The sequence below is a fragment of the Rutilus rutilus genome, assembly GCF_951802725.1.
Source record: "Rutilus rutilus genome assembly, chromosome: 12".
NCBI classification, from domain to species: Eukaryota; Metazoa; Chordata; class Actinopteri; order Cypriniformes; family Leuciscidae; genus Rutilus; species Rutilus rutilus.
Window position 1 is genome coordinate 31026872 of NC_140217.1, and position 16488 is coordinate 31043359.

General features: G+C 37.8%; 1 protein-coding gene across 3 annotated transcripts in view; it reads right to left on the reverse strand.

Moving 5' to 3' along the window:
- Positions 1-16488, reverse strand: part of col7a1 (collagen, type VII, alpha 1) — a 62035-nt gene that overhangs the window by 24351 nt on the left and 21196 nt on the right. For 2 of the 3 annotated variants that reach the window (XM_084426166.1, XM_084426165.1), the window contains exons 21-56: positions 15588-15734; positions 15211-15336; positions 14994-15140; positions 14788-14907; positions 14536-14685; positions 11907-12043; positions 11630-11756; positions 11197-11340; positions 10898-11073; positions 10672-10701; positions 10496-10522; positions 10328-10372; positions 10088-10189; positions 9927-9989; positions 9645-9680; positions 9507-9560; positions 9355-9426; positions 9123-9236; positions 8682-8708; positions 7896-7949; positions 7673-7744; positions 7447-7506; positions 7327-7362; positions 7171-7215; positions 5739-5774; positions 5570-5614; positions 5442-5477; positions 5282-5317; positions 5145-5180; positions 4884-4955; positions 3234-3293; positions 2030-2065; positions 1847-1927; positions 1341-1376; positions 1210-1254; positions 1050-1121 (exon numbers count right to left, since the gene is read on the reverse strand). In XM_084426166.1, coding sequence (XP_084282292.1) covers positions 1050-1121; positions 1210-1254; positions 1341-1376; positions 1847-1927; positions 2030-2065; positions 3234-3293; positions 4884-4955; positions 5145-5180; positions 5282-5317; positions 5442-5477; positions 5570-5614; positions 5739-5774; positions 7171-7215; positions 7327-7362; positions 7447-7506; positions 7673-7744; positions 7896-7949; positions 8682-8708; positions 9123-9236; positions 9355-9426; positions 9507-9560; positions 9645-9680; positions 9927-9989; positions 10088-10189; positions 10328-10372; positions 10496-10522; positions 10672-10701; positions 10898-11073; positions 11197-11340; positions 11630-11756; positions 11907-12043; positions 14536-14685; positions 14788-14907; positions 14994-15140; positions 15211-15336; positions 15588-15734 — 2702 coding nt within the window. The remainder of the gene's footprint in view (positions 1-1049; positions 1122-1209; positions 1255-1340; positions 1377-1846; positions 1928-2029; positions 2066-3233; positions 3294-4883; positions 4956-5144; positions 5181-5281; positions 5318-5441; positions 5478-5569; positions 5615-5738; positions 5775-7170; positions 7216-7326; positions 7363-7446; positions 7507-7672; positions 7745-7895; positions 7950-8681; positions 8709-9122; positions 9237-9354; positions 9427-9506; positions 9561-9644; positions 9681-9926; positions 9990-10087; positions 10190-10327; positions 10373-10495; positions 10523-10671; positions 10702-10897; positions 11074-11196; positions 11341-11629; positions 11757-11906; positions 12044-14535; positions 14686-14787; positions 14908-14993; positions 15141-15210; positions 15337-15587; positions 15735-16488) is intronic. The other variant, XM_084426167.1, reaches the window with a different exon arrangement.

Genomic DNA, 16488 nt, shown 5'->3' on the forward strand with positions numbered 1-16488 from the left:
AAATAAGTGTTAAAGAAACTCTTGAACTTAAATAAAATGTTACAAAGTGTGTGTGCAATGTAAAAGTGTAAACGTAGAACAATCAAGGCAAACTTTGAGGAAGATCAACATCTGTTGTAAGTAGGGGTGTAACGGTTCACAAAATTCTCGGTTTGGTTTGATAGGACACAGTGGTGTCACGGTTCGGTGCGTTTTTGATACAGCAAAAAGAAAGAAATGCCAGAGAAATTTATTAAAAGAAAAATTATTTTTAAATAAGTGTGTTTCCCTACATCTGGAAACTTTTAGTTTTATAAATGGGGGTAATAATATTTGAGTTTTGAAGAGCTGGAAAAAGATGTGTGACGTACTTAAAAGCATTTTACTAATCCTGCCAAACTTTCATGGTTACAGTTAGTGTTACTAAAGTAAATCCATGGTGAATGTTGCTGATCTGTGGACTTAAAGCCTATAACTAGTTCATTCATGGCACAATGTCTCTCCTGGTTTCCACTCCAGCACTGTTTGATCTAATAGAGATCTACGGTTAATAACAGAGAAATTTGAATGCTTCTCACTAGATCTTGCAGCGATGTTATTACTTCTGAGGCGAATTCAAATGCTTTCTTTACTGGACCTCTTAGCGCTGTGTAGTAACAGTGTCGCTTGATCAAGATACACACAGCTGAACGCAAAAGATGATATTTTGAAGAATGTCTTTAACCAAACATGGGACCCCATTGACTTCCACAGTACTTTTTTTCCATACTATGGAAGTCAATGGGGTCCAACAACTGTTTTGTTACTGACATTCTTCAAAATATCTTCTTCTGTGTTCAGGAGAAGAAAGAAATTCATACAGGTTTGGAACAACTTGAGGGTGAGTAAATGATGACAGAATTTTCATTTTTGTGAATGCATGTGAATGAGTGCAATTGTCTTTCATTCAGGAATAAAATCCAGACTGAGTATAAATAATTCTGGTTCAAAAAGAAAGTTTGCAAATATTTAGTTAAGCGTGACCAAGCCTTAATTCTGATGTAATACATTTAGGCAGCCATATGTCTTACATTTCGTCCATCTTCCCCTGGATCACCCGTGTCTCCTTTTGGCCCAGGTTGACCTGATTGACCCGTTATTCCCTTAAATATTAAAGGAACACTGTTAGGATGTGGCTGGAATACAAGTTACAATGATTCGTAGCATCACATAACAAATCTGCATACTCACTCTTAGACCTCTCTCCCCTGGTTTACCTGGCAACCCTGATTCTCCCTGAAAGACAAGAGAAACAGAGCAACATTACATACAAAAAACACAAACATACTCATAAATAGAGAAAAGAAATAGGGAAAACGTACTGGAATACCATCCTCTCCTTTGTCTCCTTTTAGTCCCTATAAAAAAAACCACAAGAGATTAGACTTCATGAAATAATGAAATCTTATGTATGCACTGTTACAAGAACAGTTTACCACATCTTATTCACCAAAAATAATTACACTTTCATAAATAACGATACAATTCCATATTTCTGAGGCTACAGGTGCACATAAAGTATCTTTAATTGAGTGTGGAGTAGCATCTGAAGACACCTATTACCTTGACTACTTGTTACTTCTCTGAGAAAGAAAGTTGTTAGAAGAAAAACAAGAAAGAGTTAAATGTTAAAAACACATTGAAAGAAAAAAAAAACAGAATAGTAACAGAGAGAGATGGTAAAAGTAGTAACTTTCAGAAAGACCTAATATGACAGACACACTTAAACCCCCCAAAAAATGTTGGTTGATGACTATTATTTGCAGATGAAGTTGTTAGAAGCAGCATTTAGGCCTGTGTTCATGTATAAATGTGTGTAGACTCTCACATCTTTCCCTCTGGGGCCCATGGGCCCCTGTGAACCAGGATTGCCTGCCTCCCCTCTCTCCCCTGAGTCACCTTGATTGCCCTAGAGTCACACAGAGAAAAGAGGGCGAGCAATGTATGACAACTTATTCAGGCTAATGCGGAGTCACTGGAATGAGAGAGACAGTTTAAGGGCCCACTTTACCTTCGCACCAGGTTTTCCAGACAATCCAATGAGACCCTGAATAGATAAACAGCTATTGATGAATTCAGTATGTTTCTTTCTTATTGATAGGATGAGGGAAATGTAGATGTGCTATTTATTTCTGGTTTCTTTAAACTGTACTATTTAAATACAGTTACAGAACTATACAGTTCGACATTCGTAATGTTATTATTCATTTGCAATTGTTTTTCTTTCATGCATTTATTTGCATAATGAAATGTGATTAGTCTTCTTCCACTGCAAATATGGAGTCACTTTGTGTTGATTCTCATGCACAAAAGACAAGTGACATTTCGATTTTTACATTTATGCAATTAGCAGACAATTCTATCCAAAGTGACAAAAGAGGAACAAAAGCAATTCGTCAAGTACCCAACAATTCTTGTAATATATAATGTCATGTTTATTAGATAACTAGACTAGGAATATGTTGAATGTTATGACTACTACTACAGCAGTTGATTCGGCATTTCATTTCCACAGAACAAAAGCCCTGAAACCAAAGCTTTACTGCTATACTTTTACTGCTTTCCATGCTCTGGTATTTTCATCTGCAAATGCAAATCTAGTGTAGGCTTGCTGCAGTAGTCAGTATTACCGGTGTTACACGGTGTTCAGTCGTACACCGATTACATTACTTGCCCATTACGGCACTGCCCACACTGTTGTTTTGCTTTTTTATAGAAATAATTTTTTATTTTTATTTTATTTTGTTCAGTTGGACAACGGACACTACAATTACAAACTGAAAGCATCTGGTCTGCTCCATACAGTACAAGCTGCAGAGTCGCAGCACAGTGCAGCAGGAGTCAGATTTCCCTTATCATGTGAAGAGAGTAAGGAGAGATGACTGATGACGGTGGCAAAGGATTCGGTGCGGAACAGATCCTGAATACATGTGATCATGAATTTTGAAAGCGAAGTAAAAAGCGAGCATGCATTCAAAAGCGATTTTGATACCCCGCATACTGATGGCGGCTCCTTGATGGCCGCAAATTATAGGCCAATATACACAGAGTACACTTGATCTCTAATTTATAAGCGAATGTGAAAAGTGAGCACGCATTCAAAATCAAACCCCTACCACCCCACCCCAGGTGTTCTAGGTAATACCGGTATTGTCACAAGTTTATATATCGGTGTGAACATTTCCTCCCTGTGAAAGTCATGTAGACAAACTTACCCGATCGCCTTGGTCCCCTTTAGATCCGGGTTGGCCGGGCTCTCCTGCTCCAGGGGCACCCTGTGGGACAGATTAGAAAGGTTCAATAATGCAGTTTCACAATTTCAGTTGCACCTTGAAATTAATCTTATGAATCCATTTCTGAATAATAAGAATAATAAGAGCTTATTTCACAAGTCTGTGTGATCACCATAAACAAACTCAATGTCAACATACAGTTGTGGTCATAACTATTGGCACCCCTGGTAAATATGATCAAAGATGGCTGTGAAAAATAAATTTGCATTGTTTATCCTTTTGATCTTTCGTTCCAAAATTTCACAAAAATCTAACCTTTCATTGAAGTAAAATAATTGCAAGTGGGGGATAAATCACATTATGAAATAAATGGTTTTCTCCTAAACACTTTGGCCACAATTATTGGCACCCTTTCATTAAATATTTTTTGCAACCTCCTTTTGCCAAGACAGCTCTGAGTTTTCTCCTATAATGCCTGATGAGTTTGGAGAACACCTGACAAGAGATCAGAGAACATTCCTCCAAAAGAAATCTCTCCAGAACCTTCAGATTCCCAGTTCCATGTTGGTGCTTCTTCTCTTCAGTTCAGCCCAGTCATTTTCTATAGGGTTCCGTTCAGGGAGCTGGGTAGGCCATGACAGAAGCTTCATTTTGTACACAGTGACACATTTTTGTGTTGATTTTGATGTTTGTTTTGGATCGTTGTCCTGATGGAAGATCCAACCACTGGCCATTATAAGATTTCTAGCAGAGGCTGTCGGGTTTAGATTTTTAATCTGTTGCTATTTGCTACAATCCATGATACCATGTATCTGAACAAGATGTCCAGGACCTCCTGGTAAAAAAATAGGCCCACAACATTAAAGATCCAGCAGTATATTTAACTGTGGATATGGGGTACTTTTTATCCGTTTGGTCCAAACCCATCTGGGTCTTGCTGCCAAAAAGCTTTTTTTGTGTGTTTCATCTGACCATAGAATCCCGTCCCTTCTGAAGTTCCAGTCGTGTCTGACAACTGAATATACTGGAGTTTGTTCTTGGATGAGCGAGGCAGATTTGTCTTGAAACCCTCCCAAACAACATGTGGTGATGTAGGTTTTTTTTTTTTTTTTTTTTTAAGCTTTCTGACCTTAAGACTCAACTAATCTCTGCAATTCTCCATCTGTGATCCTTGGAGAGTCAGAACTATATTCTTTGGTTTTACTCATTGTGATGGATGATTAAGGGAATTTGGTCTTTGTGTTTCCTCATATTTAAACTCCTGTGAAACAAGTCATAACTAAACAATTTCATGTTCCTACTCACCCTGGTGTTCTAAAAAATGTAAATATGAATGGGAATATACTTCAGAGATATTTTACTCATAAAAAATTCTAGGGGTGCTAATAATTGTGGCCAACATGTTTTGGAAAAATACATTTATTTCATAATGTGATTTATCCCCCACTTTCAATTATTTTACTTCAATGATTTTTGCACAATTTTTGAATAAAAGATCAAAAGGATAAACAATGCAGATTTAATAATTCTGACCACAACTATAAGTGTAATTTCGATTTTAAAATGTCCTCACTATCTCATAAGAGCAGGCGGTTTCCCAGATGAACACCTTCATTCATTCACAAAACTCACCCTTTCCCCTTTTTGTCCTGCATCTCCTTTATCACCTTTATCACCATCAGGACCGGCAAAGCCCCTTTCACCCTAAAAGAAGAAATAGAAGAGAGTTAAAATGGTTGAAGGTTTGAATGGAACTTTGGCATTAAAAATCTGATTTTGCTGGTTTTGTACCATCTAAATGTCAGTATAAAAAAAGATTTAGACTTAAGAATAAAATGGAAATACTGTTATCTGACACAGACAAAGTCTCTGCATTGTTCTCAAAAGTCATACCCGCTCTCCTTTTCTCCCAAATGAACCTGGACCCTGCTAAAAAAAAAGCCACAGTGAAGAACGTCACCATCAAGAGGACAATTACAAATGCATGAAACATTCATATACATTTTAAAACATGAAAAGTCTGATCTTACACTGCTTCCTGGTTCCCCTTTTGCACCCTCGGTGCCCTTATAGCAAACAGAGACACATAAATTCATATATACTTATATATACATATATATATATATATATATATATATATATATATAATGCAAGATTAATGCTGTTTGTTGAGCTGACATCTTTACTTACCTTCTCTCCAGGAAGGCCATTGCTCCCTGGCAAACCCTGAGGGCACGTATAAATTATTTACAACATGCATGTACACTCATGCATTTTCACATGGCTTGTGACTTATCATGGTTTGTGCAGCCACTCACCCTCAGTCCTTGAGGTCCAGGGGGGCCTGCTGAACCTTTATCTCCCTAACATACAAACAAAAACAGATACAAAGAAGTATAGTATTACTCACAGCTCTCTGTATATATAAAAATATATATATATATCTATGCTATATCTATATCTATCTTATGTAGCTTAAGGGCACACCTTTTCTCCTGCTGGACCTGAAAGGCCTCGGTCACCCTAAAAAATATCAAAATGATACAAAGAATGATATAAAAATGAAATCTCACTAATTTAAATTGTTGTACTATCTAAGGTGAATCAAATGACTTGGCACACATAACATTCAAAACAAGCCTGAAGAACACTAAAGAGCATAATACATATGGTACAAATCTGGATACACTGATAGAGAGATGTTTCAGATCCAGTGGCGGCTGGTGCTAAAAAAAATTGGGGGGCGCAACAAACTGAATTATTAAACCAGGACTGAATGTAGGCTAATTGTTAAATAACAATTTAACAGTGATAATGTAGCTATCATTAGCCTAAAGTTTAGCTAAAACTTCAGCCGGTAGGGTTGGGAAATAGCCAATTGCCAAATAAATCTGAATTTTTGGGCTAAATGGCGATGTATGGTATAATCTGAGTATTTAATTATTATTTTTCTATTTGAATAAAAACAAACTGTATTTAATTTTTTTTTATATATATTTAATATCCAGATCAATATTGTCCTACAAACAATGTTCATATTGAAGGTTATAAAAACAAACCTTGCTGTCTATCTGCAGTCTATCCAAAAAAGGGGTCAAATCACATTATTACATTCTAACATTGCAACATTACAATCTAAAAACAAAATAATGCTTTTTAAAGAAGTAGTTAAATTTAAAAAAAAAAAAAAAAAAAAAAAGCTACTATCATAAAAATACACATGTAGGTTTGAAATTTTCTAGCACATTTATGTTCACCAACAACAACAAATATTCAACAACAAATATTTTAGCTAAATTTTTTTATAATTTAGTGCTAATGTATATTTTAGTCAGAATTATTGCGCTCCGTCTGTTCGGCACGCATGCACGCGGCGGCGCTCGTTCACGGAAGTTTATCTCATGACAGCAAGCTGGAAATATTGACTTTCTAACATTTACAGATGGAGAATATGTCCGTGAAATGTAAGTTACGCACTGAGGAAATTATTGGATGTCACTTCAGCTTATGGATAAATATTATTGGAGGTATATTTGTTTCAACCAATCGCTGCACAAGTGAAGTTTACGTGTGATGACGAAAGCACGTTAGTGCGAGCCCTCCCGGAAGCCATAGAGAATGCATTGCAGTGCCTGCAGTTCGAAAAAAAAAATCTTTTAATGTAAGTCTATGGGAACACTCTGGGCGATTCTCAGCCAGAGTGAAATCGCCCAAAAAGAGGCGGTACTCCACAGAACGTGACTTGGCGCTGATTGGACTATATCCAGAGGCAGAACAACAGTGAGTGACTGCTAGCGTAACTCTGTGGTTGAATGAGATTGTGATTGAAAAAGTCCCTTTCACACTTTGGTGGTGCGTCGCCCAATCGCCCTAATGAAGAAACCGCCGCTGTTCAGATCATGTGTAGACACATACTCACCTTGGCTCCATCTGAACCAGGAGCTCCAGTCTGTCCTCGGTCACCCTGAAGGAACAATCAAAAACAAAACTTCATCAACTGATTCATAGATTATGCATTTAGAAAGTTTGATGACACAAGTCACAATAAAGTCATGGACAGAATTTGTTTCTTTACCTTACTTCCGATTTCACCCGGAGGTCCCCGGGGACCCTGAAACAAAATGACAAGAATAAAAGAAAAATAAGTATGAATATTAGAGTGAGCATGAAACATTTTAGTGAAAGATTTTCATACCCGATCACCAGGGTCTCCGGTGTCTCCTTGGGGGCCTGGTTTACCCTCAGCACTCTCACCCTGCAACACCATCACACACACAGGCCAGGTTAAGGGAATGCATTCATAGACAAGAAAAGCAGACATTTTACAAAAACCCACACAAATAAAATTGCTTACAAACAATGTAGAAAAAAAAAATATATATATATATATATATGTATATATATGTCAGACAAAAACATACAGTTTCTCCTTTAGCTCCTTTTTGTCCAGTCAGTCCTCGTGGGCCTTGTAGACCAGACAGTCCAGGACTTCCCTAAAAACACACAAATACCATTAAGTGCATGCAATAAAAACTCAAAAACACACATTGTAGTACACACAACCAGTTTAAAGCAGCAGGCACACATACACACGTCAACATCCATTTACACTGCCACTTTGTCATGAATAATGAAAACACTCACGGGTTCACCGGCATCTCCTTTAGCAGCTACCCCACTGCCCACTCCGGGAGGACCCTATTAATCAGAATAAACAGATCAAAACATTTATGTTCAAGAAATGTGCCTAATTGTCATAACAGATGTTAGTATGCCATCAGAGAGTTCTCACAGTGATTAGATTACTTTATCCATGTTGAATCCTTAAACAACATAGGACACTGCTTCTCCACATATAAAATAATTATTATTGCTTTCAAATTCACTAGAAATGCATCGTAAAATTTATTTCATTTATATCAGTGGAGTGTGGTGGACTTCTGAAATTATGCAAAACATTTTTTTAACTAATGTCAATTCTTGTTCCATCTGATGTTTACATAGATTGTGTGTTAAAGGCATATGAAATACCATCTTCCTAATATATGGAATACATGCAATAAATACAATAATATTTCTGTATGTTTAACATACACTGAAAAATAGACTAAAAACATGCTTCATGTGGTAACATATAAATTAATTGATTGTCAGAAAAATTATTTAACATTTACATTATTGAATCAGCCTAAACATGCTTTGTCGCTTTTGGACAGTGTAACTCTCGAAATATAGTGGTTTACACGCCATTGTGTAAACCTTATTTCATAATATTTGAAACCTGTAAACCTGTCTTATATCATAATATTTGTCATATTTGTCAAACCTGTCTTATATCATAATATTTGTTCTGTATTATTCTTATACTGTCAATTGTTTTCTCATCTTTTTTGAGAAGGAATTTTATCATAAGAATGTATATAGACTCACCCTCTCTCCAGAGCTGCCTTTGTCACCCTGCAGGAAAATGAAATGAAACACAAAAACAGACAGGTACATGATTAGCTGAAGGCATATCTGAAACTTCAAACAGTGAAAACAATGAATTACATTTAATTACAGGTGCAAGTCTCAAAATGTCCCGTTTACATAGCAACTAACAGTAGCATCTCGAATACTATCTGTATGAACGTGCAACAGGAGCCAAGCCCGTATTCTCTTATGAGCAACTCTATATAGCGACAGTGTCCAAAGAAATATCAAAGATGGTGACGCCCATAAAACTGAAAGGTATTATCACTTTTGACACAACAGGAGTCCAATCGAGCCGTGAGTTCATCCATCAAGCCTTCTGTTATATCTGGGGTGGTGGAGAGGAGCCATACTGCACATTGAGAGACACTTTAAACAGAAAAGTCAAAGGATTCTGACCTTAATAGGAAGTCCCGGAGAGCCTGGCAACCCAGGGCGACCATCCTGTCCAGACAGACCTTGTGGACCTGCCTCTCCTTTTGCCCCAACCACACCTGGACGACCAGGAGTGCCCTAAAAAGACAGAGAGACATAGAACGGGTAATATAAATACCCTGTTGTTTTTTGAGTGCTTATACATGCTGCTTTTTTGTCACTGTGCAGGTGTGAGTGATTTTCTTGTGTTTCTTACAGGGATCCCTGGGATTCCTGGCTCTCCTTTACGGCCTGGTAAACCTCCTCCAACAGCAGATCCAGATTCCCCCTGTAGTAAATAGTAAAATCCTGCTAAATAAAGGGGTAGAGTAAAGCAGTGAGAGATTCATTTTAATTTCAATATCTTACCCTTTCACCTTTCTCTCCCTTCAATCCCTGAGGCCCCACAAGACCTGGTTCTCCCTGTAAAACAAAACAGATAAAACATTTTATAAGAGTTTGTGTATGTTTTTTGTCTATATATGTAGTTTGTTAATGTGTACTCACAGGGTCTCCTCTAACACCTGGTAATCCCTGAGTGCCCTAGAAAACAGAATGTCATCACACAATGAACTTACGTTAGAAATCAGTAAGTGAGAATTTGTTTAGCTTTAATATTTTAAGTGCCACTGTTTTAAAGGGGATTTAAATAATTAAGAGATTAAGAGGTTTTATTATGCATCCAGCCCTGATTATTACCATTCATGTTTTGCATTTAGATGTACATATATCCACAAATACCTGTTTTAACAGCACCACTTAATTACATTGTTCATGTTTCATTCTTACTGGTAGTCCAACTGCACCAGAACGACCTGGAACACCTGGATTGCCGTCCAATCCTGGAAAACCCTGAAAAAGATGGACAGAACAAAATAGAGAAGTTGAGAGTATATCAACATGTGTGATCTGCGTGCGTATGTGTGTATGCATAATTAAGTGCCACTTACTCTCTCGCCTTTCTCTCCTCTCACTCCCAGATCACTGCCTGGTTGACCTGGTGGCCCCTCTGGTCCTCTGGGGCCCTCACGACCCGATAAACCATCACGACCCTATTTAAAAAACAAACACACAGAATTAGACTGACATTTACTCCAGCATGTAGAAACAAATTGTTTCTAAGCAAGAATGAATGCATCCCATTGTGTAGATGAACAAACACAGCTAAATGTGCATGTAGATGAACTTACAGGCTCGCCTTTCCTTCCGTCTACTCCATCTCTGCCTCTTTCACCCTGTATACACACAAAAAGACATAATGTATTCACAAGAAAACTACAGTAAAAATAAAGGCCAACAAGTCAACTTGCAGTGTTTATGTGCAAAAACAAAAAGAAAGACACCACAATAATTATTACCTTCTGACCCTGTTCCCCTTTAGCACCCTGCAACATAGACATAAGTAAACATCTTTTGTGGTACAAATTGCATGTAGATGTGCAAATGTAAACAAAAACAAAACTTGCTTAAGTGTATATGCAGCTTTTATGTGTAATTATGTTTGGATGTTTGTGCATTTTCAATACACACTTACCTGGGGACACTCTACAGTACAAGACCCTGTCTAAAAGGAGACAACAAATCAAAGTGAGTCTTTTTTGTACCAGGTCTTCTTTTCTCATCAATAGACACTATCAGAGAGGTTTGAAACCTTCTGCTGTATCATGACTCTCGCAGGCTTGACAGGCCAAGCAAGCGTCATAATAAAAAAATGATGATACAACATTAATGACAGCTTAGACGGATGGATCGTATCTGACCGTGACACCGGTCCCCCGTGCAAGGCCACAGAGGAGGTCTGCCAGGTCGGGGTGGAGACCATAGAGCTGATTTGTGTCTTGAGCTAAGATCAGATTCTGAGTGCTGCCATCAGTCACTGCCAAACGGAGCTCTGTAGGGTCTGCCCGTCCAATTCCTACCGCCAACACTGTCACACCTGAGGGACAGAGTTATTACAGCGCTAACTCACTCATATGAACATGGGACAGAGCAGCCGGGATGGTTTGCTGTGTGTGTGTGTGTAAATTTAATATGTTGGGTCTGATTTTGTATGGCTTACCATCGGCTCTAACAGTGGCAGCAGGTTTGCTAAGATCATCGGTTGACTTCTCGTCAGCTATAATAACAACCACCCCAGGAATGCCAGACCTCCGACCTGCTGCCGTGCTCAGCAAAAACTGACGCGCGTATGTCATTGCCCGGCCTGCACATAAAATCAGAAAATATCAGTACACTCACGTTCAAGATAATGATACCATATATATAATTTAGATTCTGATGAAAAAAAAATTCTATTTTGAAATTAAATTAAACTTTGGTGCTATGTTTTGTCACAGCTAAAACCCCCTTCAATGCTCTCATTACTGTGGAAAAAATTTACATATATAACATGACCTGGACATTCACATACTTACTCATGGTACACCAACATCAAAACAGGATAGCCACAAAGTTTAAAAATATTAATTAAAAATTAAAACATACAAACGAACCTATATTATTTCCTGGTCTGTCATTGAATGGGATGGACGGAATATCCCGCAGAAGGCTCTCACTGTTGCTATGACGATTGAGGAGGAAGCGCACTTTTGGATCTTCACTGTACATCACTACCCCCATCTGGAGCAAACAGGTATTACAAGCACTTCATTAACACTGGCCTGCTCAATGCTTCATTCACGCTGTCAGAAGAGGGTACTCTCAATTTATAAAAAAAAAAAAATAATTGATACCTTAATACCTAGTATAAAAAGATAGAAAGAAATGCACCTGAGAGTCTCTGGGACCGATGGAGGTGAAGGATCTAGCAGAACTAGCCAACAGAGACAACACACGTGCTCCCATGCCAGAGCGATCACGAGACGCAGGAACAAGGAAGACCACATCCAAACGGCCTCCAACACACACTAAAACATGGATGTATTAAACATATTAAGCTATGAATACAGCTGAAGAACAATACAGTCAGTAGAACTATGTTGCAATTCATGACATGTAGTCCATTAAATCATCACTGCTGTCTGCAGAACAACTAGAAACATTGTTACCCAGCTACACAGCCATGAAATCTTGGCTTGTAAAAATAAAGCTATGCTAAAAAAATAAAGCTAATATAAGCACACAGCTATTTTCTGTATAAATGGTCTCTGTAACTTTAAAAAAATTGCTAGTAGTGAGAGCATGTAGTGAGCGAAACATCTCCCAGTGACTGACTAGTATAATAGCATGTTGTTCACTGTACTCACACTGCAAGCTATAATTTGCCTCAACTTCAAAGTCAAGAGAGTACTGTATGAAATAAACCCACAAAGGTTTTACTGAAAGAGTCAGACCTGTATTTTCTATAAACATCATTGTTACTTATTTTAGAGTAAAAAATAATGGTAAATTAAATATATTGCTCATACTGAACACAAATGCGTATAAATACTGAAATAAGTACTTACATTTGTTAAAATACCAATAATATAGTATGTTTTATTTAGTGCTGTCAATCGATTAAAAAAGTTTGCTCGATTAATCACAGAAAAAAAGCAATTAACAACACTTACGTTTTTATAGGTTTATATTTAGTTTATATATTTTATAATCTAATCATTTCACAGTTAATCTCCAAATTAATGTAGAAAAAAACATAAAGACAGTATATTTTAAATACTAGTTTTATGGCATCTTTTTTATGAATGAAGGTCAGTATCACTGATGATGATACCCCCCGCCACCCTTAAACATTAATTATAGCCAATCAACATTACAGTGTAATTGAAAGCTATACATTTTTTAACATTTATTAGGCTTAAAAAAATATAACAACTTTTAATTTAAGTGACCTTCAAACAATCCTCACATAAGCCCATAATAAATGTCATATTTACCTGTACCCTTCCTGTCTAACAGGTAGGAATATTAAGTTATCAAACAGTCTGCACTGCATAAATTATAAATTTAATAAAGACTAATCCTTATTAAGGGCCCTATTTTAACGATCTAAGCGCATGGTCTAACGTGCACGGCGCAAGTGTACTTAGGGCGTGTCCGAATCCACTTTTGCTAGTTTAACGCATGGTCTATGGGGTTGTCCCTATTCTCTTAATGAGTAATGGGTGTGTTTTGGGATTAACATGCGTTAAACCAATCAGAGTCTCATCTCCCATTCCCTTTAAATGCCAGTTGCGCTCGCGCCATGGCAGATTTGCTATTTACATGATGGAATTTGATAGTGGAAAGACCTGCTCATGTGCGAGGTAAAAGTGCGCAAGCAGACCATCTACGGGACAAGTCGGATTCTACCATCTTTATGTACACAATAATAATCTTTTACATTGTAATCATTTTATTTTAAATATTTGGTATGTTTGTGTGCTGCTGTACGTGCGTCCCTGTGTGTTTAATAAGCAGAGTGTACGCGCGTTGTGGACCCGCCTACAGGCGCACATTACTAACGCGCTCATTAAATAAAAAAAATAATTTCGTAAGCTCTGTTGCCTCAAAATAGCAACGCACCAACAATGCGCCAGAACACACCTCGTTTTCAGACCAGCACGGCCATGGGCGCACAAATGGGCGCAAATGCATTTGCTATTTAAACAACGTGGCGCAGGACGTGAAAATGATAACTGGGTCTGACTGAAACTAGCAAAAAACACTTGCGTCACGCTTGGCGCTGCATTGCGCTGGGTGTAAGATAGGGCCCTAAAGCTCTTTAGTCAAGAGCAGTGAGTAATTTTCTCTGTTCCCTTTGTTCTTTGGTTAACTTTACTGACAGGAAGCTTTATTGGCTGCTGTCCCTTTAAAACCAGCCGCTGCTGCACATGATGCGGATCTCACACACCTCATTCTCTCACAACACTTTACGTTCATTTAAGACTTTATTCAACTCATTTAAGACTGCTCTTATGTCATGAGGATACTTGACAAAACTGACATTTTGGCATAATTGTGTGTGTTATTATTCATTCAAGCACGAAAGAGTACTATATTCTGACACGCGTCTTTCTGTGTCGTGTGTGTGTCACATAGACAGGTCATTCACAGGCAGCGTTGTCTCTTTTGTCTTGTCGCGCTTGAATGGTTTGAAAGCATTTACATGAATAAGAGCGTTGTCATATAATGTAACGCTACCCAAAGGATGACAAAAATGTATGGATGCTGCATTGATTGCGTTAAATATTTTAACGCGTTAAACTGGACAAAAGTTAATAGCATGCGTTAACGAGGTAATGTTGACAGGCCTTTTATTTTTATTTTATTTTTTTATATGTGCACAATGCATCTGAAGTCCTCACATGTGTTTTATGTTTTTAACTATAACAATCAGTTAATTAATTAATTAATTAATGAAACTATTTCAATTTGTCTATACTGTAGTCAGGAGTGAAAGAGACAGAAACCGTATAACCTGTTCGTTCCTCCACGGTGGTCTCAGGTCCAATCTGGTTTTGGAAGTTTGGTTGCACAGTGAAACGGTATAGACGGCCCAGTTGTAGACCCATCACACGGTACGAGGTGGCTGTTCCGGGCAGCGTTTCAGACTGACTCGTTCCTGTGTCTAAAGAGAGAGAGTATTTAATACACTAAATGCAACTCTAATTGTGTTTTTGATCCTTAATAAACCACACACTATCAATTCCTGAGCTTTTGGAAGACTCACCCTCTCCCTCTATCCAGCGTAAAATATAGCCTGTAGCTCCAGTTACTGGTGACCAGCCTAAAAGGACTGAATTCTCAGTGATGTCTGTCACACTCAAACCAGTCACGGGTGGCAGGGCATCTATAAAAAAGAGACAGGAATAATGAATGAAAGAGGCTGGAAAAAGACAGAGAGATAAAATATGAGATAGACTGTGTCATGTGTACCAGTGGTTGCTCTGATAGAGGTAGCTTCAGTCTCTTCATTGTTCAGCACAGCAGACAATCTTACAGTGTAGCTTAGACCAGGACGCAGTCCATCAAGGGTGTAAAAAGTTGCATCACCACTAATCTGGCGACTTGATTCAGGCTCACCTAGAAACATTACATAAACTTAGTTGTGTCTGGTATGTGTATGTGGTTACATGTGTGCCTTTATAACTACCTTGTGAAGACCTCCAATAGATTTTATATGAGCTGGCTCCACTCACTGGTCTCCAGGTTATACGCAGTCCCCCTGGGGTCGAATCCAAAACACGCAAACCCTCTACTCTTGTCACCCTCTGTCCCCCTAGACAACAAACAGTAAATTCAATATAATTATTGAATTTTATAAGGAAAAATCTCTATTAAACCTGATCTGATCTTTAGCCAAGCCACAATAAAAGACAATCAAAAGAAAAGTATTCACGTCTTTATTTTGTTCACTTTGTGAATATATTTATTCTGCAGAATAGAAAAGTATACGCTTATGAATTTCTCCAAAAACATAAATAAGTACATATGACTCGAAAAGCAGGGAAACAAACAAACAGCACTCACCCGTGGTGATTCTGACAGAGACGGGTGGGCCCTCTCTGTTCCGGACTAGAGCCAAAACCTTAACCTCGTACTGTGCCCCTTCATCCAATTGCCTCAGATCCACTGTTGTCACGTTACCACCAACCAGCTGACTCTGCTCCTCTTCACCTATAATCACACTCACAATTTTATTTTTCTATCATGGTCTATAGTCTACATATTTTATGAGCTTTAACCCCTGGAGGTCACAAACCAACACCAAAACCTTTTTGCATTTTGATTTAATTTTTTTTAGTATTAGCAAAAATATCTCATTTAATATCACTGCAGTCTAGGAGAAAACTGAGATAACAAAGATGTCATGGGTGATTTTTCTTTCCTATAGGAATTGACTATGTGAGTGTTTACTTTAAAATCACTGTAAGATCTCACCATCTGTCCTCTTCTTTTTTTTTCTTTTTTTCTTTTTTTTACTTATATTTTTATTTCGAACCACAGCATTACATACAATACAGTATGGCATTGGGTTTTAACATGTTAGTCCATCATGTTCCCACAATATTGACAATTCTTCAAACTTAATTATATCGTACACATTATATAGAGAATGAAAACAAATACACCTAGTACAGCGGGAGGAAGGGGAGACATTAAAAAAATAATGGAGAAAGGCAGAGTCATATCTACACACATGGTAGATATGATAGTATAACTCATAATCACTGGAGAATTAAAGGCATTACAGGAGCCCCCCTCTTTAAGAAAACAGTTTTCTGAAGTCGTAATGCAAATGTGATTGTTCCATTTCGTACAACTCCCATACATTATGAATCCAAGCATTGTATGATGGAGGGTCAGGTTTTAACCATATACATGATGTAATACACTTCATGGCCGCAGCGAGTACAATTTGTAGTAAATA